The 24116-nt window shown below is 33.3% G+C and overlaps 4 protein-coding genes and 1 long non-coding RNA gene across 10 annotated transcripts; 3 read left to right on the top strand and 2 right to left on the bottom strand.

Annotated features, from left to right (window-relative positions):
• The first annotated feature begins 429 nt into the window (after window positions 1–429).
• On the top strand, window positions 430–5502 carry LOC108323826 (ribonucleoside-diphosphate reductase large subunit). Its single transcript, XM_017556598.2, has 17 exons — window positions 430–950; window positions 1035–1096; window positions 1177–1264; window positions 1553–1816; window positions 1933–2173; window positions 2257–2333; window positions 2465–2635; window positions 2736–2828; window positions 2925–3074; window positions 3184–3270; window positions 3396–3560; window positions 3649–3768; window positions 3928–4130; window positions 4206–4355; window positions 4434–4581; window positions 4890–4973; window positions 5052–5502. Exons 1-17 carry the CDS (start codon window positions 723–725, stop codon window positions 5148–5150), a joined length of 2430 nt encoding a protein of 809 aa, XP_017412087.1. The 5' UTR covers window positions 430–722; the 3' UTR covers window positions 5151–5502.
• A 3311-nt stretch (window positions 5503–8813) lies between these two features.
• On the bottom strand, window positions 8814–10033 carry LOC128197339 (uncharacterized). 2 transcript variants are annotated; one of them, XR_008249759.1, is made up of 2 exons: window positions 9894–10033; window positions 8814–9747 (listed from the first exon to the last, which is right to left on the bottom strand). It is a non-coding gene; the product is annotated as an uncharacterized LOC128197339 (long non-coding RNA). The 2 variants fall into 2 exon arrangements; XR_008249761.1 differs by having other exon boundaries at window positions 8814–9744; window positions 9894–10032.
• On the top strand, window positions 9360–10780 carry LOC108344045 (ethylene-responsive transcription factor ABR1). Its single transcript, XM_017582514.2, has 2 exons — window positions 9360–9759; window positions 9921–10780. Exons 1-2 carry the CDS (start codon window positions 9360–9362, stop codon window positions 10568–10570), a joined length of 1050 nt encoding a protein of 349 aa, XP_017438003.1. The 3' UTR covers window positions 10571–10780.
• A 321-nt stretch (window positions 10781–11101) lies between these two features.
• LOC108344030 (26S proteasome non-ATPase regulatory subunit 12 homolog A) lies at window positions 11102–17284 on the bottom strand. 4 transcript variants are annotated; one of them, XR_001833558.2, is made up of 12 exons: window positions 16736–16927; window positions 16026–16133; window positions 15838–15942; window positions 15678–15734; window positions 15385–15581; window positions 13124–13223; window positions 12913–13025; window positions 12657–12807; window positions 12490–12567; window positions 11974–12222; window positions 11742–11820; window positions 11102–11439 (listed from the first exon to the last, which is right to left on the bottom strand). XR_001833558.2 is itself a non-coding variant. In XM_017582501.2 (12 exons), the coding sequence occupies exons 1-11, from the start codon at window positions 17172–17174 to the stop codon at window positions 12004–12006; spliced, it is 1317 nt and encodes a 438-aa protein (XP_017437990.1). In that variant the 5' UTR covers window positions 17175–17284; the 3' UTR covers window positions 11545–11820; window positions 11974–12003. The 4 variants fall into 4 exon arrangements, 2 of the variants coding, with proteins under 2 accessions (XP_017437990.1, XP_017437983.1); XR_008249756.1 differs by lacking the exon at window positions 11102–11439 and adding an exon at window positions 11545–11601; XM_017582501.2 differs by lacking the exon at window positions 11102–11439 and adding an exon at window positions 17172–17284 and having other exon boundaries at window positions 11545–11820; window positions 16736–16921.
• Window positions 17285–18034: 750 nt separating this feature from the next.
• Window positions 18035–22554, top strand: LOC108344013 (ubiquitin carboxyl-terminal hydrolase 27). 2 transcript variants are annotated; one of them, XM_017582484.2, is made up of 10 exons: window positions 18035–18458; window positions 18563–18680; window positions 18836–18936; window positions 19147–19377; window positions 19986–20054; window positions 20166–20294; window positions 20428–20565; window positions 20670–20732; window positions 20969–21301; window positions 21973–22139. In XM_017582484.2, exons 1-10 carry the CDS (start codon window positions 18252–18254, stop codon window positions 21988–21990), a joined length of 1407 nt encoding a protein of 468 aa, XP_017437973.1. In that variant the 5' UTR covers window positions 18035–18251; the 3' UTR covers window positions 21991–22139. The 2 variants fall into 2 exon arrangements, with proteins under 2 accessions (XP_017437973.1, XP_017437967.1); XM_017582478.2 differs by having other exon boundaries at window positions 18036–18458; window positions 21969–22554.
• Window positions 22555–24116: the final 1562 nt, after the last annotated feature.

Below are 24116 nucleotides of genomic sequence, written 5' to 3'. Positions count from 1 at the left end.
TGATTACTTAAAAATAAAACTGATAAATTATTTATTTTAATTTAAAAATGATTATTTATTAAAAGACAAGCTTGAAAAATAAAATATGAACATGAATCCTCTTTAAATAATGGTATAAAATTAAAAAATAATTACTTATCAAAAAGTAAAATTAAAAAACAAAATATGTATAAATGATATAAATTAAATTATTAAAAGGTAAAATTGAAAAATAAAATAGGTATAAAATGATATAGGTAAAATATAAAAAAAATTAAAAATAACCAAACAAAAGACAGGACAGAATAAAAATATGGTAACAGGGATAATTAATTCTCTACCTTCCCAACCACGCTGACCCTCATCACAGATGAAACAGCATTTCAGTATCCAACGGTCCTCAGTAGATAGAGCAGCGGGATGAAGAAGTGTATAAAAGATGGAAAGGAAATGAGTCCAAGAAAACAGCTTCCCCACTTTATTTTCAAAAGAACGTGGTCCCGCATCAGGCGTAACCCGCGCTGTGAAGCTCCCACCATTTCATTCAAGTTCCAAATCCAACTTTCTCGCGGGAAAATTTCGAATCCAACACATTTGAGAGGGAACCATCATTATTTGGTAAAAACAAATCAAAAACCCAAACAATTATCACCCTATACTCACCCTATTTATACACTTGTGCCTGCGTCGAAACTGTTCGACGAAATTCTCCACTGACAAACACAAAAAACAGAGTAGAGGAAATGTATGTGGTGAAGAGAGACGGGAGGCAAGAGGCGGTGCATTTTGATAAGATCACGGCTCGCCTCAAGAAACTGAGTTATGGTTTAAGCACAGAACACTGCGACCCCGTTCTGGTGTCTCAGAAAGTGTGCGCTGGTGTCTACAAAGGCGTCACGACCAGTCAGCTCGATGAGTTGGCTGCGGAAACCGCTGCTGCCTTGACTGCTAACCACCCTGATTATGCTTCTGTCAGTTTCCTTTTCTTTATCGTGATTTTTGTAATTCCTATCCCTTGACTAAAAGCTGACATCCGTGTTTTGTGATTTTGTCAGTTGGCTGCGAGGATTGCCGTTTCTAATCTGCACAAGAACACGAAGAAGTCATTTTCTGAAACGTAAGTGTGATCGGGAATTGTTTTTGTGTTTTTGTTGTGATGATTTGTTCTTTACAGTGATTGAATTTTGAACATTTCAGGATTAAAATTATGCGTAATCATTTTAGTGAAAGATCTGGAATGAAGGCTCCTCTGATTGCTGATGACATCTATGAAATTATTATCAAGGTAATTATACGTTTGTTGCCATTCGGAATTTGAAACTTGTCTGTCTGAATGTTTTATTTGTTTAACTGTTTATGTATAATGGATCCACTGTTGTAGTTGGGTCAAGTTTCAAAATTATGAGTTGTAGGCTATTGAGTGTTTTAGTATAATCACTTATTATGGCTGTTATACTGTGTGCATTTGCTGATTTGGTTTGTATTTCTGATGTTACGTGCTTTAAATTTTGTCTGGCTATTGTTTTGGTATGACGGGATTTTCACTTTTGTGTTGTTTTCTGTTATGCTTCAGAATGCTGCTCGATTGGACAGTGAAATAATCTATGATAGGGACTTTGACTATGATTATTTTGGTTTCAAAACCCTTGAGAGGTCCTACCTCTTAAAGGTTCAAGGCAAGGTTGTGGAAAGACCACAACACATGTTGATGAGGGTCGCTGTTGGAATTCATAAGGAAGACATTGATGCTGCTGTCAAAACTTACCACCTGATGTCTCAACGGTGGTTCACTCATGCATCTCCAACTCTTTTCAACGCGGGAACACCTAGACCACAGGTACAGTATATGCTAATGCTCTATATCTCCAAATCTTCCTCTTTTTGTAACCATGCGTTGTGATATTTGATAATCCTAGTTCTCATTTATGTGGATCTGCTCATGTGCTTTTGCAGTTGAGTAGTTGCTTCCTTGTGTGCATGAAAGATGATAGTATAGAGGGAATATATGACACTTTGAAGGAGTGTGCTATCATTAGCAAATCAGCCGGTGGAATTGGTGTTTCTGTTCACAATATTCGTGCCACAGGCAGTTACATCCGTGGCACAAATGGGACATCAAATGGTATTGTTCCAATGCTGCGTGTGTTCAATGATACTGCTCGTTACGTGGATCAAGGGGGAGGCAAAAGGAAAGGTATATTGTTTATACTTTATTGAGAACACATTAGTGAATATTTATTATTTGCCTCTACTTACCATGTCACATTCTTCTTGTAGGTGCATTTGCTGTGTACCTGGAGCCATGGCATGCTGATGTATTTGAATTCTTGGATTTAAGGAAAAATCATGGAAAGGTATGACTGAAGGGATTCTAAAATGTAGTAATTCACATCATATGTAGTTATGGCCCTAGTTTTTAGTTCCTGATTGTTAAAAAGTAGTCCTATTATACTGATATAGCCATGTGTTAATGCTATCTGTGTAGGAAGAGCATCGTGCTAGAGATTTGTTTTATGCTCTTTGGGTGCCTGATCTCTTTATGGAAAGAGTTCAGAGCAATGGGCAATGGTCTTTGTTTTGCCCCAATGAATCTCCAGGTTTGGCTGATTGTTGGGGTGAAGAATTTGAGAAACTGTACACTCAGTACGAAAGAGAAGTAAGCTTGGTCTATGTTGTTGGTTTGTTTTGCATGTTTTGAATGCCTTCTTGGTTATTTTTTCCCTACTTTTTATTTTAACAAATTTATTTGTACACAGGGAAAAGCAAAGAAGGTTGTTCAGGCACAGAGCCTCTGGTTTGAAATTTTGAAGTCCCAGATTGAAACTGGAACCCCTTATATGCTTTTTAAGGTGGTTTACAAATGCTTATTTGACTTTGTTTAACTTTCTAGTTTAACGCATTTTAGATATGTTTTTCATTGAATCTTTTCATTTTCAATATCCTAGGACACTTGCAACAGGAAAAGCAATCAACAGAATCTGGGAACAATCAAGTCATCAAACTTGTGCACTGAGATAATTGAGTATACAAGTCCAACGGAAACTGCTGTGTGCAATTTGGCATCAATTGCTCTACCACGATATGTAAGAGAGAAGGTATGAAATCCTTGGGTTATTTTGTGTGTTAGGTTCGCTTATATTTGATTTCTGTGTGACTAGGCTAACCTGTTATTTCTGTTTTTGAATGTTTATCTGATCACCAAAGGGTGTGCCCATGGAATCTCATCCATCTAAGCTTGTTGGGAGCAGGGGCTCAAAGAACCGATACTTTGACTTTGACAAATTGGGCGAGGTACAATATCTAGTTATTTCCGAACTATGCACAATGCTGGATGTTTTTAACATGTTTCAACATATGCACTTATATTGGTATTATCATTATACGGCTATGTTTGTGATGGTTGCCACTAATTATAGGTTACTGCAACGGTGACAACAAACCTTAATAAAATAATCGATGTTAATTACTACCCAATTGAGAATGCTAGAAGATCAAACTTACGACACAGACCCATTGGAATTGGAGTTCAAGGTCTTGCTGATACTTTCATACTACTTGGCATGGCATTTGATTCACCAGAGGTAAATAATTTTAGTCGGATTGCACATTCGTTTACAGCTTAAGCTAGATGTTCTTCAATTTGATAGGCTACATGGTTATGTGATGCAGGCTCAACAGTTAAACAAGGATATATTTGAGACAATATACTATCACGCACTAAAAACTTCTTGTGAATTGGCTGCAAAAGAGGGTCCCTATGAAACATATAGTGGGAGTCCGATGAGCAAGGTATATTGTTGTGAGAGTCTTTTCTACTCGTGCCTTTTTGTCTGAGTTATATTCATAATGCAGTGAATGTATATTGAACTTAATTTTTAGGATTTCAGTTAGAAATCTAAACATCAGAGATTCTTTTATGTTGTGACTTAGGTGATTTTGTATGTGCAGGGAATTCTTCAGCCAGACATGTGGGGTGTGATACCCTCAAGTCGTTGGAATTGGGATGCACTTCGGGAAGTGATATCTAAGACGGGTGTGAGAAATTCACTTCTTGTTGCCCCTATGCCAACTGCATCTACTAGCCAGATTCTTGGCAATAATGAGTGTTTTGAGCCATATACTTCTAATATCTACAGTCGCAGAGTTCTAAGGTTTACTCCCATGCCATTTTATTGTAGTTTGATAACTTGTTGATCTATCTTGCGTGTTAACTGTTTGTATTTCAGTGGTGAGTTTGTTGTAGTGAACAAGCATTTACTTCACGACTTGACTGAAATGGGACTTTGGTCTCCTACAATCAAGAATAAGATAATCTATGAGGACGGTTCAGTTCAGAAAATTCCAGAAATAACTGATGACCTAAAAGTCATATACAAGTATGGGAATTGTTATTTTGTAAATTAGCTAAACATGACTCTTAAGAACTTCATGCTAACTCTGCCTTAAATTGTCAGGACTGTTTGGGAGATAAAGCAAAAGACATTGGTTGATATGGCTGTTGATAGAGGATGTTACATAGATCAAAGCCAAAGCTTAAATATTCATATGGATCAACCCAACTTTGGAAAGTTGACTTCTTTGCATTTCTATGCCTGGTCAAAGGTATCAACCTTTATCTTGGAGCGAGTTAAAATTCTAGCCTCATTAGATTATGTTCACGATTTCTCTATCGGATTGTGTTAGGTGATGTTCTTTTATGTTAGATTTATGTTTGCTTTTACAGTTGGACTTTTTAGTGATAATTTTAAATATATAAATCTATACACTGCCTATGGCTGTGTTTATTTCTCGGGTTTCCTTTTGAATTCAGATTCACCACTAGATTAACTTTATCTTGCTAGAAAGTAGATCTCTTGTGAATTTTTATACCAACTGTTTGATGTTTATTGCCTTTTGCTTTCAAACGAAAGGGTTTGAAGACTGGGATGTATTATCTGCGATCACGTGCAGCAGCTGATGCTATCAAGTTCACCGTTGATACCTCTCTGCTCAAAGTATTAAGAATTTATTGTCATCAATCTTATTCATTTTGTTCATACATTTGGTATTGACCATTTCTATTGTCTATGCAGGAAAAACCCACAGTTGAGGAAGAGGATGATAATACCAAGATGGCGCAGATGGTGTGCTCTCTAACAAACAGAGAAGAGTGCTTGGCTTGTGGAAGTTAAGGGCATTCAAACTTAAAGTTGCATTCTTACTGGTTAATTTTGTGCAAGCCTCAACAAGTTATTCTGAAAGAGCACTACTTTAGCAGTGCAGGCTTTGGCATTTGTGATACAAGGTCGAATCCATACATGACTATCTCAATCATTCTAAATTATCTTTACTTTGTATAGTAGTTGTGATGTTAAGTTTCATTTGTATTATATGTTAAATAGTTGAAGAATGTTAGGATAGTGGGATGTCTTTCTATATTTAGATTAGATTCGTCATCGAATAGATTAAGTTAATGTTGGTTCAATGTTTAATGATTGAATTAAAATGTTTTTATTTTATAAATGATTATATGTTTTTATTTTATTTTAAGCTCATGTGGTGTATAAACCAATAATTTTTAAGATTCAAAATTGGAGGACGACATAAACCAATTTTATAATTTTTTATATAAAGTATAATAAAAGATTTAATAAAATGTTTTAAATAATTTTTAACAAATAATATATTTGGGATCCCATTCAAAATAAATAAAAGAAAAAAGAATGTGAAAAGTGATTTAACTTGAACTAACTTTGTAAATGAGAAAAATGAAGAAATGGCGTCGGACACAATATGTGGTTGGTGCCTAACCAGAATATTGAAAACTTCAATTCTCAATCTTATACACAAATTTTGTATAAATTTTAATTAAAAAAACAAAAATGATGCGTTGAAGAGAAACAAAAATATATTTATATATATAAAAAGCAATAAAGATCTTTGGTCCAATATATGATTTTGACGGTAATATTATCTCCCCGAATATTTAATGTAATTACATAATTAAAATTAAAACTCAAGTGATATGGTTGACTGTTTAGTTTTTCGTTTAAAATGAAATGCGTTTGAAAAAATGAAGTTACAATCATTTTAAAAATGAGTTCTGTTTTTAATCAAAACCAGATTTTTACCGGTAAAGTTAAACTAGATGGAATGTAAGATTTAAGCTTTATTTCTTTCAAAGAAAAAATAAATTAATAAAAAACACGAGGTGCTCTAACAAATCATATCTTGTATAAATTTTAATGACTAAAATATATCTAAATTAACTCTAAATCATATTAATTTGTTTATGAAGTATTTTCCTTCTAATATATATTTTTTTCATAATGTTACATTTTCTTTTAACAGAAAATAACAACTCGTCAGTTCTAAATTTAAGCTTTCATCATACATATATTACATAATAATAATAATAGAAAAAATATTATATAATTATTTAATACACTTAGGCTAATTATATAGTGGCATTTGAAAGATGTTTAACTGAATAACAGATTTTTAAACAAATTCACAAACTAGATTATCATGCATCTTAGGTTGAGCCTAAAAATATTTATGATAAGTAATAAATCGGATTTAAACTTTATTTCTTTCAAATAGGCCTCTAAATGTCAATTTAATTATTTTATTTCAACTCTAATAATTATTTTAATATCATTATTTTTATTGTTGTTGTTACAACTTACAAGTACAATTAGTATGAATATTATCTACACTTTAACCACCATCTCAATTTTCTCTTTAACATTTCATACTTCCCATTAAATTCAAAATACATTTATTTTACATTACTTTTATTACATATTATTCAATTTTTCATTTTGTTATTTTGTTAATACAATATGATGTTTTGAATTTTAATTTCTTTAATAAAATATTTCAATTACCACAAAATATAAAACTTTATTTAGTATTGAAAAGTTTTTCATAATTCAAAATATTTAATTATTACTTCTATAGATATGGGGAACTTCTACAGGGAATATCAAAATTTAAATTCGTATTAATCAAAATTTTGATATCTAATTAATTATAAGCTTTCGGACTGTAATCAAGAGTTGTAAACTTTATGACATTATTTTCAATAAAAATAGATAAATATATTCTATATTAAGAATGTATATATTATATTTTTTTTATAAATATCTTAGGAGTATATAATTACTACGAATAAGTATATGAGATCTAATTGAAAAAAAATTATTGTGAGAAAGAAAAAATAATTACAGTAATAGTTAAAAATATCACATCACCCGAAATTTATTCTTATCCGTGTAAATCTATTCTTTATTTTCATCAAACTTTATGCATCTTCAAATTCATTTTTATCTCTTTTTCATAATAAAACTTTTGGCTTTTTTCTTTGTTATCAAGGCTTCTCATCCCTCTTTTATATAATCTATATTAAACAATACTCTACATTATAATAAGAATAATAATAATAATAAATCTTATAGTAAAAATATAGCTTTGTTTTAGCAACCAAATAAATAAAACACACGATACAATGTTCTACTTTTAAACATTTGTTGGTTACACTGTATTTATTCCTTTTAAATATCTTCAAAAATATATCACATATATTCTAAAAAGTTTGTTCTAAATAACTCATTCTATTCTATATAACACGTTTATGTATTTTATAAATTTTATTCTGAAAATCTTATGACAAAATTTAATCTAAAAATTATGTTCTAAAAATTAAAAAAACTTGTTGTCAAATGATTACTTTAAAAATTATAGATGTGGAGTTAAGCATTGTGAAGGTGCAGGAAAAAGAAAATAAAGAAGTATTTTCTTTTACAAACACATGTTTATATTCATTATAAAAAAGTAAATTTTTGTAATTTTTAAAATAATAGAAAAAAATAAAAAAAAATAAAATCTGTAAAAGATTCATGAATGTCAAAATTTTACCTCAATATTCGGAATTTTGATAGATAAATATCTTATTGTTATTTGTCGCATTCTTTGATGTAACATAGGCTAGTGTGCTGTGACAATTGACCCACGTGTCGATTCTATTTCATTAAAGTTTGTTTGAATTCACAACACGACAAATGATAACGCGTTATGTCTTCCGAAAAACAAAGCGTTGACCCAAATCTTCTCAAACCTCTATCAACTTTTCACCAACAATAAATAAATAAGGCTGCAAAATACCAATTTTTCTCTACTAAGTCGGCAAAATTTAATACCAAATTATTGTTTAATTATTTCTTAATCACTTACTCCTTTGATAAAAAAAAGTTTAAAAACCCTGCCGATTTGAAATTTTAAAACTTTTACCGCTTGGCTTAATTTTATTTGTATCCCATTTTTTTTTTAATTTTCTACCATATAACGGTGATGTAAATATGTTGGCGATTAAAAATAAAATATGTAAAAGTTAAAATTAAAAAACCTACTATTTTAAAAGGAAGTCAAAAGTAATAAGTTAGTAGCTGACTTTTATTAGATTCGAATCTCTTAATTTAGGTTGAGTTTAAATATAGTAGACAAAAAATCAAATTTATAAAACACTTCACATGGAAACTATAGTATACAAAAATTACCAATGTATAATTATACTCTTTTTTTTTTTCATATCCAATACATATAATATAAAGAAAGCGACAGTCATTGGGTTATTTGTGCTGACATAGTTTCCATTGGTCAACCATGCGGCATTACGAAGTAAAAGTATAGGATTGAAGGAATGACGCCATTTAATGTAAAAAATTTAAATAATAAATTAAATAGCAAGCTGCCGCTTTTACAACAGTGAAGGAAAAACATTAGATTAAATATATTTGAATTTATTATCATTAATATTATATGTAAACAGCTAACTAATATTGTTGTCTTGAATATTTTCTATTAGAAATAAAATAATCTAATTTAATATAAAGCAAATAAATTACATATTCTGGAATAAACCATGGACGGTGGTGGTCCCCAGTTTGGTTTTGGATTAACGTACGGCATTGTGTACGTATTTATCCAATAGAGAAGTTGGATTTGAAAACTTGATCTGATGGTGTAAGTAATAATATCGTATAGAAATACAACTTTTCAATCCGTGGATAAGATAAATAAATTAAGATTTTGTGTTTTGAAGTCGGCCGTCACTACTGTTACCTTTTTTTGTCGGAGCACCGTCAACTTGGTTCTCTCCACACATATGCAACTGGGTTTTCAGTTTCACACCTTCACCCTTTGACCCATAATTAACCCATCAACCTCCATCTGTTTCAATTCCTTAGATACTTTTTTTTTCTTCAGACATTCGTGTATAAGTTAGTTCTTCATTTGTTCCATTGTTTTACGAGTCTTGGTTGCTACCACAACCAGTTCGAAATTTTGGTTGCTGCGAAGGGTTGGGTTAAAAGCATAGAGGTAAAGTTTTAAGTGTAAATATGGCGAATAATAGAGAACAGGGTAACGAGGGTGACCGGAGTTACCTGGGCAAAGCGAGAAACTATCATTCGTTGTCAATGCCGATGATGTTTTCGGGATTGGATAGGGAGAGGGAGATGTCAGCCATGATCTATGCTTTGACTCAAGTTGTCACCGGAGAGGAACATGATCATGATCATGATCACGATCACTCGCTTCTTCATCAAAACATTGATAAAAGTGCAATTGGAGGTGGTGGTGGCGATGGTTTTACCATAACATCAAACGTGGATTCTGGTCCCATCGCACCATCTTCTGCATGTTCATCTTATTGTGGAAACTCTGTTCCAAAGAGAAGGAGGGAAGGTGACGATACAAGTGATCTCCCACGTGGAACTTCTTTCCCTGCTATTTCAACATGTAAGCACCAAACTGAGTAATAAAATCCATTTTTTTTTTCTATTAGTGATGTGTAATATAATATAATTTATACAAGATAGGACGTTACGTGATAGAAAAGTGGAAAAAGATATATAGTTATTGTAATGTCTTACGTTGGATTTGATTTGTGTGGAATACAGATGGAGTTGGCGAAAGTTCAAGCAGGATGAGGAAGGAAAGGAGAGAAATGGAGAATAAGGTATACGATTACGAGTACAGGGCAGAGAAGGTGGGAATGGAAGAGGAACCAAAAAGGAAATACAGAGGAGTGAGGCAGAGGCCATGGGGGAAATGGGCTGCGGAAATAAGGGACCCATTCAAGGCTACCAGAGTGTGGTTAGGAACATTCGAGACCGCTGAAGATGCAGCCAGAGCCTACGATGAAGCTTCCTTACGTTTCAGAGGCAACAAAGCCAAACTCAACTTCCCCGAAAATGTCAGGCTCAGACACCAATCACCGGAACCACCACCAGCCGCACCCCTTTTCTCCATTCCGTCTACAACTGAACCCATTGTTCACACTCAACCTCAGGGTTCACATGATTCCGGCAACTTTTATGAATATTGTTATTCGCATGTACATGAGTTTCCCGTGAGCCTCTATGACCAGGTTGCCGTCTCATCATCATTCTCTGTGGCGGCTTCTCATCTTCAATCTTCACCTTCATATTCTTCTTCCTCAACTATCTCTTCTTCCCAACCATCTCTACTTTCCCCTCATGCTACGCATCTATCCCCATGGTCTTCTGCGCCTGATTACACTAAGACCTCCCATCCTTCCTCCTCCTAGCTATATACTCTTTATTCATTTGTTCAGGACGTTAATTACGAACAAATTCACTTGTCACTATTTTTGTGGGATATCCCTTTCCAACAAAATTTTATTTAACACGAGTATTAAATTTTAGAACTTATTTTAAATAAATTTGAAGTGAGTTGTTTGAAATTGTCCATGTAAAAAGTCCACGGCATAATAAACGTCTTTTGCATGCGTTCTAAACTTCACCTTTTTGATGTACAAATTTGGAACAGGATATGATCAAAATTGATAAACAATGCATTCCTAACGTTGAAAGCAGAACACATCTTACGGAGGTTTGACCCTCCTCACACGAAACCATTGTCAAACTGTGTATAACATACAAAAATATTGCGCCGACACGTTGACATTTTATTAGCGATGCCGGAGTTGGTTAGCAACTTCAGAACAAGAAAAATACAAAAGGTGAAACCTGGACTCGCACGTTTCTAAAACCCGCTAAATGATATGGTCTACAATCTATAGAGGTTCTAAATTACGAAAAAGGAGGTTATAAAAAGATTTCCAATTTAATTATGACTTCCGTCTGCGCAGGGTAATTTCAATTTATTTATAACTGATGTATTCTCCAAACGAGGAAATGATGCAAAGCCACATCACACGTTTACAAAAAATTCATATCCGTGATAGCACCACAAAAAAGTATTATGCAACAAAGAGCCGTTAACCAAAAGACTAGATCGCTTCATGATAATTTGATAATTACTTATTCCCTTCTTTTTCTAATCCAAACAACAAAGTGGGAGTTTAATACTATCTTCCCCCGAAACTCATCCACCGACGTAGCCTTCGAAGATCCCCAAATTTACGTACTCGAACAATAGATGCATTGCACGCAGCTAGCAAATTGTCATTCAAGGAAAATATCATGTCTAAATTGCACCCAAAAAAAGTAATTTAAAAAAAAGTACAAAAGGGAAAAAAATCAACCAGGCAAAAGAATATAAATGAGCAAACAATCAGTTTCTAGCCACTGCTTCAATCAAAGATCGTTCAGGATCCTGTCAGGCAATGGTGAGGTATGAACCAGTAGTGTACAACAATGCTACTTACTAATATGCATATATCCAGCTCTACCCTGAACGCATGCATCACAAAAATATAAAATTAAAAAGGAATCGCGTTCTGTGAAATTCCTCACCAACTCGGTCGGTGACGATTTAAAAAGATTCCTGAAATATGCAACTTCAGTACAAAATCACGTCTATATTAGAGTGCCCCTGCAATTACCAGAAACCAGAATTATGCCAAAACATACTGAGTCGAGAACAGTCACGATTCTACCATTTTCCTTATACAAACTCTCACTCCCGTGTCCCAACCATTTCTTAAAACTGCGATAAAATAATTTTGAAGGGAAAAAAGGACCTTACCTGTGATTGTAACTGCTGATATAGATCTTCTTAAACCTTCAACACAGCTTTATGGACCATGGTTTCCTTGTGTATTTGATGACAACTCTTCTCCACAAGATCAAGAAGTTTATCCAGGTTTGCTGCCCATGAGTTAAGAATATCATTGCTATCCTTTGCGGTTTGGAAACAGACTATTCCCATTGGCCTATCAATCTTTGCCACCAGCGCCTTAGACACTACCATATCTGAAAGATGCTTCTCAGCTTCCTGAATTTTGCATGAAGTATAAACTAGAATCATCACACTAAAAGAAATAGCATTTTAATAAAATGAAATAAATTTGGTACAGCATCCATATTCGTAAGCAACAAAATAAACCACAAGAGGTAAACACACTCCAGCAGCACACCAAGATCATAATTTTTCCTTTGAAACACTAGCATCCAGTGGCAGGTTAGGTAACACCACAAACATTCAAAAAAATCTCCATGGTAACACTAACTCAAAAGCACAACCACGACTAGAATCACAAACCTGCACACTGAGACACAAAAGCTCTGCAAGTCTCTTCAAGGTAATTCTTGCGTAGTATTTTGAAACAACAAGAATGTTCTGAAAGGAAAAGGTTCCGTATTAATGCTCGCAAAAAGTACAAAACATAAAGCATATCACACAAGACCAATCAGTTATTTTGTATTTACATGTTCAATTATTCGTTGCTTCAGATCCTCTGCTGCTTTTTCACCCAAAGATTCCCCGGAAGCTTTCTCATTCTCAAAATCGTTCTTATATGTATCCCATAGAGTTGTCCATTGGATAACTTCCATGGTAATCAGCTGTTTCAAAAGTAACCTAGGCACAAAATATACATCAACAGGCACACCAAATGACAAGGAAATCATAAAAAAAATAAAAGAACATGACTTGGAAGACATGATAAAACTGGGGATGGCATACTTGAAGCTTGGAATCTCAGATAGATTCTTATCCTCCAGAGTGGAATTCAGAAGGCTTGACTGCATTGGATCATGTGGTGCTAGAACCAAGTACCAGCATATTTTCCTTAGGATCTACATGTACAAAGTAATATTAAGAAAAACATAACATTACAAAACATCTCACATTAACAAAAAGGGTAAAAATAAACTAAAATGAGGAGAAAGCTTACAGGAGTCCACTTTGCAGGGTCTTCTTTGACAGATGGAATCTCATATATTGATTTGTAGCAACGGCAAATCTCAAGATAATCATTATTGTGGGAATAATACCTTTAAATACAAACAAAACCAGCATTAGAAAACTAAGATTTTGAAATATCATCAACAAGCAGCTTCATAAAATAAGTAGTTAAAACATATGTAGCATTAAGGTATATCATTTCACATTACTTAAGTCTGAAAGTATATATTAGCGGGTACAATGTCCCAACTATGGCAATTCCATACACTTCACTACCGTCTAATTTTACAAGCCATTTACCAGACACATTCAAAATCTTAATTCATATGAACGATAATTGATAAATAAAGCACCGAGCATTACACACATTAAATCTGCCTATGGTATCATAGCTCGTCCCAAACCCATATAAAAGATGGTCTTTTAAACCCCTGGCAGCCAACATAAAGCACATTGATATACTGAATTTGGATCACTCACAACATCACACAAAATTGTTATGAACATTAATGCGAATTACAAAGTTAATTTATCAGAGAAACGAACATAATTCATAGAAGCCAAAGTAGGCCCATTATTATAAATTAATTCAGTGCAAAACACACTATCAAAGAGGAAAAAATATGTTTTTTTCACAATATTAACTAACAGTTAACTTTGGGGACAATTGCATACCTAACAATTTAAGTAAAATATACAGATTAATACATCTTATTTCTGTATTTAGGACTGACTTGTTTGAGTTTTAGAACAAAAATGCTCGAACAATGCTTCAAAAAAATTATAATAATTAAGAAAACCTCTACAATTATTGTTATAGTACTTTTCTAATTTGTGAATTAACTGTGGAAAAGGAATAGTTTAATAATTAATTATCAATTATTTTTATAATACTTTACAAAAAATGTTTAGTGTTTGGATATGCTAGGCGATAAGTAATTTTAAGAAAATATACTTCATTAGGATTGTCTAAAATATCACTTTTTAACAACAAAATTACAGCAAATGGGTAATGAAATATCATGTAGCTTATTAGTTGATTTTCTATTTGAAAATATTAATTGTTATTAATAATATGGGAAAACAAAAAACCTAGGCAATGATCTCATATCCTGCAAATTGCACTAATGAAATTTTTTTTTTCCACTTCAGTTATTTTACCAAACACTCAGGAGTTTTAAATGGCTCTACCACCACTCCAAAGATCATCCTATCTAAAAATGATAATAAGCTAAAGATAGTTACAGAATTGAATCTGAAATCAGTTACGAATCCCAAAGGCAGTTTAGCTTATTCACTATGGTGGCCACAAAGAGTAACGTTGCACTATTTTGAGATTATGGTACAAAATAAATAAATTATTTAACACATAAATGTTCGACAAAAAAAACCCCAAAAATAAAGACATTCATAATTAAAGTAGAAGTTATAAATTTCAAGCTAAACAGAAACATGGCAATGTCACGAAAAGGAAGGGAATAAAATAATTTTAAACTTCTAACAGAAGGGTAGAAGAGGTGCCACCACTGCTGTAAAGTTAGAATGCCACAAATTATGGAAGAAATGTGGTTTACCAAAAAAAAAATACATGTTAACTAGAATTGGAGTTTCAGGTTCACCAGAATTGGATCGTGTAGTTATTTGTGTATGTTCTCTTTACAGAAAGAGACACAGGTGATTTCTCTATACTCTTCCATTTCAACTTACCAAATTTAGTAACAAGACTGGTTTAACCCTTCAACAAATTATTTTCCTTTCCAAACCATCACAGAGAGAATAAAATCTAAACATGTTGCAAAAGAAAAGAAGGCCGTGTTTACCAATCTGCATTTTATGTTTAAATACCATTGAAACAAATCACTAGAATGGTCAACAAAAGTTAGTTCCATAGATATAGTTATTAAAAAGGACAATGCATGAATTGTTAGATGCACTGATAATCCAAATTGTATTTAAAGAAACTGGAACAAATGCAAGCAAGAGATCTTAAGAGAGTGTGAACACATATTGCAGGTAAACAGTCATAGCAAATATGCCTTATTTTGGAGACCTAGAATGCACCTATTGGACTGACTAGCAGCAATGTTTCTAGAAGCCCAAACGAAATAGCAATTTTCACTTTTTACTTGATTAGACTTATCTCAAATAGAAAGGAAAGAGATATCAAATATACAAGGGAAGACATAATATTTGTAACTGCATCATGATAGAACGAAAAAGTAGGGCAACATAAAGCACATATTCAATTACCTAATCATTAGCTCATAGTAGATCTGCTTCAACTCCAGCAAAGAGGGTATATCTGCAGGGGCCTCTTCAACAACATTATCACCTTCTTTAGGCTTTTTCTTTTCCTTAGATGTATCGGCATCAAATACTCTTGGACTAATTTTTCTAGAAAGTATTTGTGCACGAACATAATCCTCACGGTCCAGACACAAACGAACCTACAACACATACAATATTCTTATGTCAGCTACTGAATTGCAACACAAAAAATGAATGACCTGCTATTGCTCTAAGCACAGAAAAATGTCTCATACTTGTTCGAGAATGAATGCAATCTTCTCAGTCTTGGCCATGGCACCAAAAGTTTCAACCTGTTAATATTATCCATTCTATTAGTAAACTGAAAACTAATTAGTTATGTTAAAAATATTCAGGTCACATAAAAGAAATAAAAAATAACACATCACCACTGACCGCAATTTCTTGCATCAAATCAGCAGCTTCAGCTATATGCCCTTGATCTTCCTTGATCTTTGCAAGTTTCTTGATCAATCGTGCTCTCTCTATTTCCACGTATATCTAAAAACAATACAACATTTTAAAAAGACATGACGGTATAACAACAATGATTAAAAACAAACAAAAGGTTCAAAATTACTCACTTTCCCTGCAGACACACTGTTTAATGTTTTGATGAGTTCTATGCGAGTTTCAACATCTGGTGTCTCATCAATATATTGCATAGCTTGCTGTACCATAGCTGTTACAGCCTGCAAATATAGAACCATCTCATTAATGACAAACAAATCCATGCTTCATGAACCAGTAATGGTTTTAAAAAGAATTGCGCCACAACATTACGATTTTGGGACCCTCCGTGACCGCATTGTCACTAATTATGATTGCATCTTTCAGCAATTTTCTACAATGTCCAACGATCACGACGAATCTACGACCCCAACTTAAAACCTTGGTCCGTTTACAAAAACAAACAGAAAACATCTGAACTGTAGACTCTTATCTACGAAGAAACCATACATGTGGTTTTTAACACAGCCTACTCCGCCGAGACTAAACAGCAGAGAACTAACATTCCCATAAAAACCGATAGTTCATATACATACTTTGTGTTCAAAATTAAACTTCCGCCACTCATTTGCCCAAATTTACTTAAAACACATTTATATGTAAACATCTCCCATTCTAAATGCATAAACAACTACCAATATTTCAGAGCCAAGTAAAACCCTAAACCTCCTCACAAAAACACACCACTGCGCGATCACGAAACCTAAGAGGTCTTTCCACACACGTGGAAAACAAAATAAAAATAGCAACCGAAGCTCAGAATAAAATCAGCGGAAGCGAGAACCTGTTTAAGCTGGCCCCGGCGTTTCGACAAAACGACAATCTGGTCGTTGAGGGTTTTCCAGGCTCGCGCATCGAAGCAGAGCTGCAGAATGTCAGTGACCGCCTTTCTCGTTCCTGCCACTTCACCGGCGAGTCTCATCTGCTTCTCCACGTTCAGCAATTGCTCTATCGCCGCGTCTAAGTTCGCCTTCATAAATTTTCAGAGGAACCGTCAGCGCAAAGAATCATTGAATTTCGGTTCAGAGATGAAAAATTAGCAATAACATTGGCAGAGCCATTGAAGGAAAAAAGCAAGTGCGAGGCAAAATTAACGATGGAAGTCTGGGAATAAGAGTAGAAGACGCATGCGGCAACAAATAAAAGAGAGAGATCTGAAATGGCTTCGATCCATGAAAGAAATGAGTGAAAGGGGAAGAAGCGTGAAGAAGAAAGAGTACCATGGTAGGATTGTGGGCGAGTGAGAGATCTCCGAAGGAGTTGTCAATAATTGAAAATTGAAAATAGCACGAAAAGTGGAAGAAGGTAGAAGAGGGTGGAGAAGTAGATGGATGCTCATTTTATACACTGCTAAGGCCCACCCAGGCCCAGCAACGATCTTAATTCACTGGCCCGATCCGCTACCGTGTTTTTTTTTTCATTTTGAGTTAATTAATTTTGTTTGAATAAAAAAAATGCAAAAAAAATGCATATAGATAAAAGATGAAAATTTGTACAAAGAAATCACAATTACAAATATTTAGATTCATAAACGAAAATTTTTTCAATAACATTTTTACAAATTTAAATTAGTATTTTGATGTTTAAAAATATATTAATTTTTTTAAAATATTGATATTAATGTATCTTAAAGCTTCAACAAAAGTAGAACAAAAAAAAATCAATAAAACACTACACTCACTATAGGTTAAATTTACATTGAGGAGTGAAACAACAACCATATTAGGTTAAAAATAACAATCATTTGATAAATACTATAAGTTTATTATAGTTTTAAAATAGACCTCTTGTTTAAACAACCATTGTTTGTGTATTTTCATTTTACTTTTGCTGTTACATCATTCCTTGATTTCTTTCTCCCATCATTCATATCTGGCATCACCATATAGCTTCTTTTTACCTTCTACAAGAACTAAAAGGTTGGTATTTGAGAGTGATCACAACAACCCCATATAATTCTCATGGTTAATTTTTGCAGATGTTTTGTTTTTAAAAAATAGCTTATGTAAATATGAAATTGGAAAAAACGTTTAATTTTCCCTCAACATCCTTAGAAAAACAACATTTTCGTATTTTCTTAAAATTTAAACACAGTACTTATGGTTCTCACGCAAGAAAAGAGGCTCCACAGAGAAGATTAAAAGCAAGCTGAGATGAGTTTGCTGAGTCTAACTTGGAGACGTACATAATATCTTGGAAGATCATTTCCTTTCACTCTTCACTATTTCTCTAACCGTTTGGTTCTGAAGCGATCGCTGGGCACGGAAAAATCCCAAACGGAAAGTGGAATCTGAAAAAGGATGAGGTTTAACGAGTGCCCTATGAATTGGATTGGCGTAACGGTTGGTGGTGTCGTGGGGGTAGTGGGTGCGATATTGACACTAAAAGATGGCAAAGTGGGGATTCCATTAACCTTCGCTACGCATAATAGTAGCTCCGACAAGTCTCTCTTTGTTCCCGGTTTGCAAAACCTCCAAAACAATTGCTTTCTCAACGTAGTTTTGCAGGTAAGCTCTCGATGTTGTTTCTCCTTTTTCTTCAATCCCCAAATGATTGTTTATGCTCGTATTATGCAAAAGATTATATTTCTATTGTTATTTCTTTGTTGCAGGCTCTAGCCAGCTGTTTTTACTTTCAGGGCTTTCTTCACGTCGTGATGGGAGAGTGTGGGAATAAGGACCTGGATGAAAACATGCCTCTTTCGCTTTCTTTGGCTACTTTATTAGAAGGTAGAAGAAATTTGACTAAGTGGATAAACTTCTCTTTAAACATTTACAAAAGTTGATGAGTAAGCTGAGCTGAAATTAACAGATGGATAAACTAAAGATTTCTTGTTATAGTTTCTCTAGAAGATTATTTTTGTGATTGTGTTATATATGTGCAGAGTTGAGTTCAGTTAGTGGGGAAAAAGTTACACTGAGTCCACGAAAGACTATGCTCGCCATGTCGAATTACACTCCAGACTTTAGTCTGACTAGTCAGCAGGTAGGATTGTGTGTTTTTATGATTGATTTATAGTGTGTTTGCAACTGCATCGTGCCAGCTAGTACTCAAGGTGGAAGCTACTCTCAGTAGATTCTGATTTCCATGTTTTTAACGCAAATGTTGAGCTTTGGATGTGGAACCAAACACATTGATAGTGGCTTATTGATGTTTTAATTCTGTATCATTTGTGTTTGGTTTTTGTTATTGTAGGATGCTGCTGAAGCTTTTCTCCATCTGTTATGCTCTTTGAGAGAAGAATTTGGAGATTGTTATGCTCCAAAGATGAGTTCTTTAGCAGACATTTTTGCTTCTAATTATAGAATTCTTACTCCAATACAGCGGGACTGTCAAAGTGAGCAGGACCGATGGCAACAACACTTCCTTGGACCTTTTGATGGGATTCTTGCAAGCAGCTTGACCTGTCAAAGTTGTTCATCTCAGGTACATGAAACTTTTCTCAATGCAGTACAAAAAAAATTTTCCCATTAGTTGGACATACACTGCATGGTCTTTGTAATTGTAATGTGAGACTGACTAAAGAAGATCGTAATTGATGAGTACCTAAGCTCTTGGGGAACCCACCCTAAAAAGCTAGCTATTAAAAGAGGGGAAGAATCAAAGACTTTAATACTCAGACAGGCATCTCATATTACTTAATTAGGGACTTAGGCACCCCATAATATCCAAGTTCTTGTCACTAATTTAAAATGGTTAGCGATGAAGAAAAATATTGGAAATAAGGTTAGGATGTGATGACCTGGGTTTTAGAAGCCACTAATGACTTACTTTGACATGCAAGTTATGGAAATGACTAGCGCCAACTAACTTAATTACTCCAAACATCCAATAAAGATACTAATGATTTGATAATGTAGTTATTGGCTGCATGTTTAGCTGTGTTTACTACTATTTAACTTTACATAACATCTATTTTGTTTTTAAAATAACTTACCAGTTTCCTCTATCATTATTCTCAGTGTCGTTGTGATAATATCTCCTTTGTAACATTCATTTATTCCATTTTTTAACTTTATATTTATTCCGTGCAGATCTCAATTAACTTGGAACATTTTGATTGTTTGCCTCTTTCACCTGTGCTCAGTGATAGTTCCAACATAGTAAGTTTTGAAACTAATCTAACTCATATGTGGCTGCAATGCTATTTCTTTTATAATTGAAGTGCTGCATGCCTACTTAGCTCCCTGATCATTAAATGTGACATGTTACAGAGATTTGGTTGTACCCTGGTGGATTGCCTGAAGCAGTTCATTGTTGCTGAACATGTTGAAAATTATCGGTGCAGCTACTGTTGGCATAATGCTGCAATCAAATATCTTTCTGTAATGGAAGGAAATGAGGTCCTCCCTGTGTGAATATTTTATTCATTTAGAGATTGATAAAGGCAGCTTAGGGATGCATAGTTGGTGGTTGCCGAATCCAACAACTAATCTTTGTGTTGTCCAATATGATTTCTGTGCCATTGTTACTCAGGTAGAGCTTGAAAAACTAAGGAGATGCTCTGAGCCAGAAATCTGTGATTGCCGAAAAATGTATAATCTTGATAAACTACCTTGGTCAAACAGGTTTTCACATACGCTGAAGCAGCTAAGTATTGCTAGGTGTCCAAGGGTATGCATACTATGTTTTCTGATCAAACATTTCTAACTTTCTCTAGAATCTTTTCTTTTGTAGTTCAATGTCTGAACTACTGAAACATGATTGCCTGGTTGCAGATTTTATGCATACAATTGAAAAGAGTTTCAATGAATGCCTTTGGAGAGCTAGTCAAACAACAGGTACTTGAATCTCTGACATTGGATTTATCTCAGTTTTTGTCTCCCCTTCCAAAAGGAAAAGAAAAGTTCCCTGGACGTAATGCCAATTTGATTGTGTTTTTATTTATGACGTAAACTTGACTGTTATTCTATGGTATAGATTCAATGAACTGAACAAAAGAGGGTAATAACTGAGTAGCATATGAATATTCATTGTGTTTCACTATAGAATTTTCTGTCACGATATGGTAATGCAGGGCCATATTTCTTTTCCGTTGATTTTGGATATGTTGTCATTCATGACAACTTGGCTGGGAGTAAAGACACAGGACATAGATGTACAAAGTTTGTCATTAAATTTGAAGTACAACAGAAGAAATATTTTGCCAAATCACTCTGATATGCAATCTAGAACATTGAAATTTAGTGGCCTTTATGAAGCAAGGAGGGAGCAGATAAATTCATATGCTCTTGACGATAGATTTATCTCCTCTAAAAATGGACTGGAACTTCACAGTGACACTGTATTTCCCTGCTCTGGCACTTCAGAAAGTACTCACTCAGATGCACATATGCAATCCAATGACAAGGTTGGTTTATGTTTTTTTTTTCTTTTTTTATGTTGATGCATTTAATTTACACCGAACCGTGAAATCCCATATCCTTGCATCTTGTTTCTGTCCATAATATGCCCCCTTTAAAGAAGCTTCATGTATCTATCCATCAAGTTGGATGTTGGGCACATGAGCTGAAATTTTCATTTTTTTTTCTCTGTCAGCTCTTTACATTCCCTTCTTTGTAAAAGCTGATTTTTTTTTTTGTTGCATTTAAATGAAATTGAGTATCGTAAAACCATTTCTTAAACTTACCCAAACAAAAACTAATTCTGAATCAGACCAAAAGTCCTGGTCGACCTAAGCTGAAGTTCTTGAGACGAAGGTTCAGATGAATCGGCCTGGACTGAAGGTTGAGACAAACCTATTCACACTGAAAAACCGAAGGTTTAATAATATATTTAAAAAAATTAATCTTTTTGATCTTCTGGGCTTTTTTAATATGGAACTTTTTGACTATGTGGGCTTTTTTAGTGTCAACCCACATTGATCAGGGTAAGTCCTATGGAGCGGGACAAATTGACAGTTCTAATTCTAGTTGTAATCAATTATAAAAGTAATATAATTTTGGCAATTGTTCCCGAACACACCCCCAGTGGTTGATATGCTTTTCATCTTTCTCACTCTGTTGTGCTTTATGCAGGCAGATGCTTCTTGTGATTTAGTTTCTCAAGAAACATGTTTGTATCAACTTGTTTCTGTTGTTGAACACTTTGGCAAAGCTGGAAGTGGGCATTACACTGTTTACAGAAGTGTAAGAGGGAAGTCCTCAGAAGATGAGCTTAATCAAACTCCAATGCATTGGTTTTGCATTTCAGATTCTCAAGTGCGTGCTGTTTCAGTGGGAGATGTTCTTTCTAGTGAGGCCAGCTTGCTCTTCTACGAGAGAATTCCAAGGAACTGAATGCAAAAAAATCCTTTCTTTTGCTTTGGGAAGTTCTGGGTTCACAACATGCATTAGTTGCTATTTCTGAATCATAGGAGTTCATGGTCAATCTTAACTCACCACGAGTGGTATAAGAACTGTGCTGAGGATGTTCCAAATTGCATTCATAATCTTTTGAGCTGGGTAATGAAAGAATGAGTAACTATACTTGGAACGGTTTTCAGTTGTTTTTGCATGCTCAGCTCATTTTGTTCCCTTATTGTGGTTAAGCCCATCAAAAGCTTTAGTTGCAGACCCATTATCTCAACAGCTACAGTAACATTATTGATTTTCTGTCCAACAACATATGGATAACATATAAATAATAAACATAAATATATACGATTAAATTTATCTGATTTGAGATAATTGGATGATCGATTTAGTTAAGCATTTTTACACTGAAAAAGACTAATTTAGGAGTGGTGCGATATAAACTAACTACTTTTCTAATTTAATTCTAATTTTTTTTAATTTTAATTTTAAAATGAGCTACAAGAAATATTTTAAAGTTTATTAATAATTTACATATTTTGTTAACTTAAAGGAATAAATCACTTCACCGTAAACGTGTAATTGAGTTAAAATTTTCATTTTCTTATATCATAAATCACCTTAAACATAATTTAATTGTTCTAAATCCAATTTACAAATTGAAATTTTTTTATTATTTTCAATTTGAATTAAAATAATGACGACAACTTTCTTTTCCCTTTTTTTTATTTAGTTTTGGTTTGTAGTCTCATTACCATTGCAATAACACACTCAAGGATGCAAAATTATCAGTGTTCATGTATAGTTATCCAACTCAATCCAACACATATTGATTCAATTTTTTTATTGTTTAAAGAGAACCCATCTCAACTATACTTACTATTATTTAGGTGAGGTATATATTGAGATTTAGTATTAAATTAATCCATAAATTAATCCTACCTACTAATTAATATGATATGGATTTAATTTAGTTTATTTTAATTGTAATGTAGCTAGTTTTTTTTTTGTCAATTGATTTTGTTAACTTAACATTTTTATAATTTAATTTTGACATTAATTATATAACATTATCCTACTTCACCTTGTCACCTTGTCAATTCATTCACATATACATCCACCAACCATATACATTGTTTTCGGACTTCACATATCAGAGTCTTCCTTCAAATATTTTCATAATTTACATTTTTCTATACTACACATCAACCTTGTTTATTAAGAGCCCTTGTGGAGATTACAAGTAACATTGCAATAAAGATTATACGAAGACAACAAACAATAAAATCAAATTGTAATCAGTCCCTGGTCCGCACATTAAATTACTAGTTCGTATTTAATTTTTGTAAAAATATTTAATTTTCTAATAGATATATTAAATAATACTATTAAATAAGGTTCATTAAACCTTTTCATTTTGAAAGAGTCCAAACTTATATTTATTAAGACAATATTAACGTATTATACTTAATTTTGATAATTTAGTATGATAATATATATATATATATATATATATATATATATATATATATATATATATATATATATATATATATATATATATATATATATAAATCGTTTAATGAAAATGCTTATAAGATAATTTCAGCAATATTTCGATTTTCTATATCATCGGTGCTCCTTAAAAGTATTTACTAGGTACATATGATTATTTACAATTAATTACAAATAAACCACTAGTCAATTTTTGTTCATACTTTATTATCATCAAACTTGTTTTTTTGTTATGCACAATTCAACGTATAGAAATAAAAGTGTCTACCCTAATATCTATTCAGTTCAAAAATTTCTATAATGCCTTAATTAAAATTCTCTTGTTTAAAAATTATAACAATTTGTATTATAATATGT

The sequence above is a fragment of the Vigna angularis genome, chromosome 1 (assembly GCF_016808095.1).
Source record: "Vigna angularis cultivar LongXiaoDou No.4 chromosome 1, ASM1680809v1, whole genome shotgun sequence".
Taxonomy (NCBI): Eukaryota; Viridiplantae; Streptophyta; class Magnoliopsida; order Fabales; family Fabaceae; genus Vigna; species Vigna angularis.
This window is presented reverse-complemented; position numbering and strand designations above follow the sequence as displayed.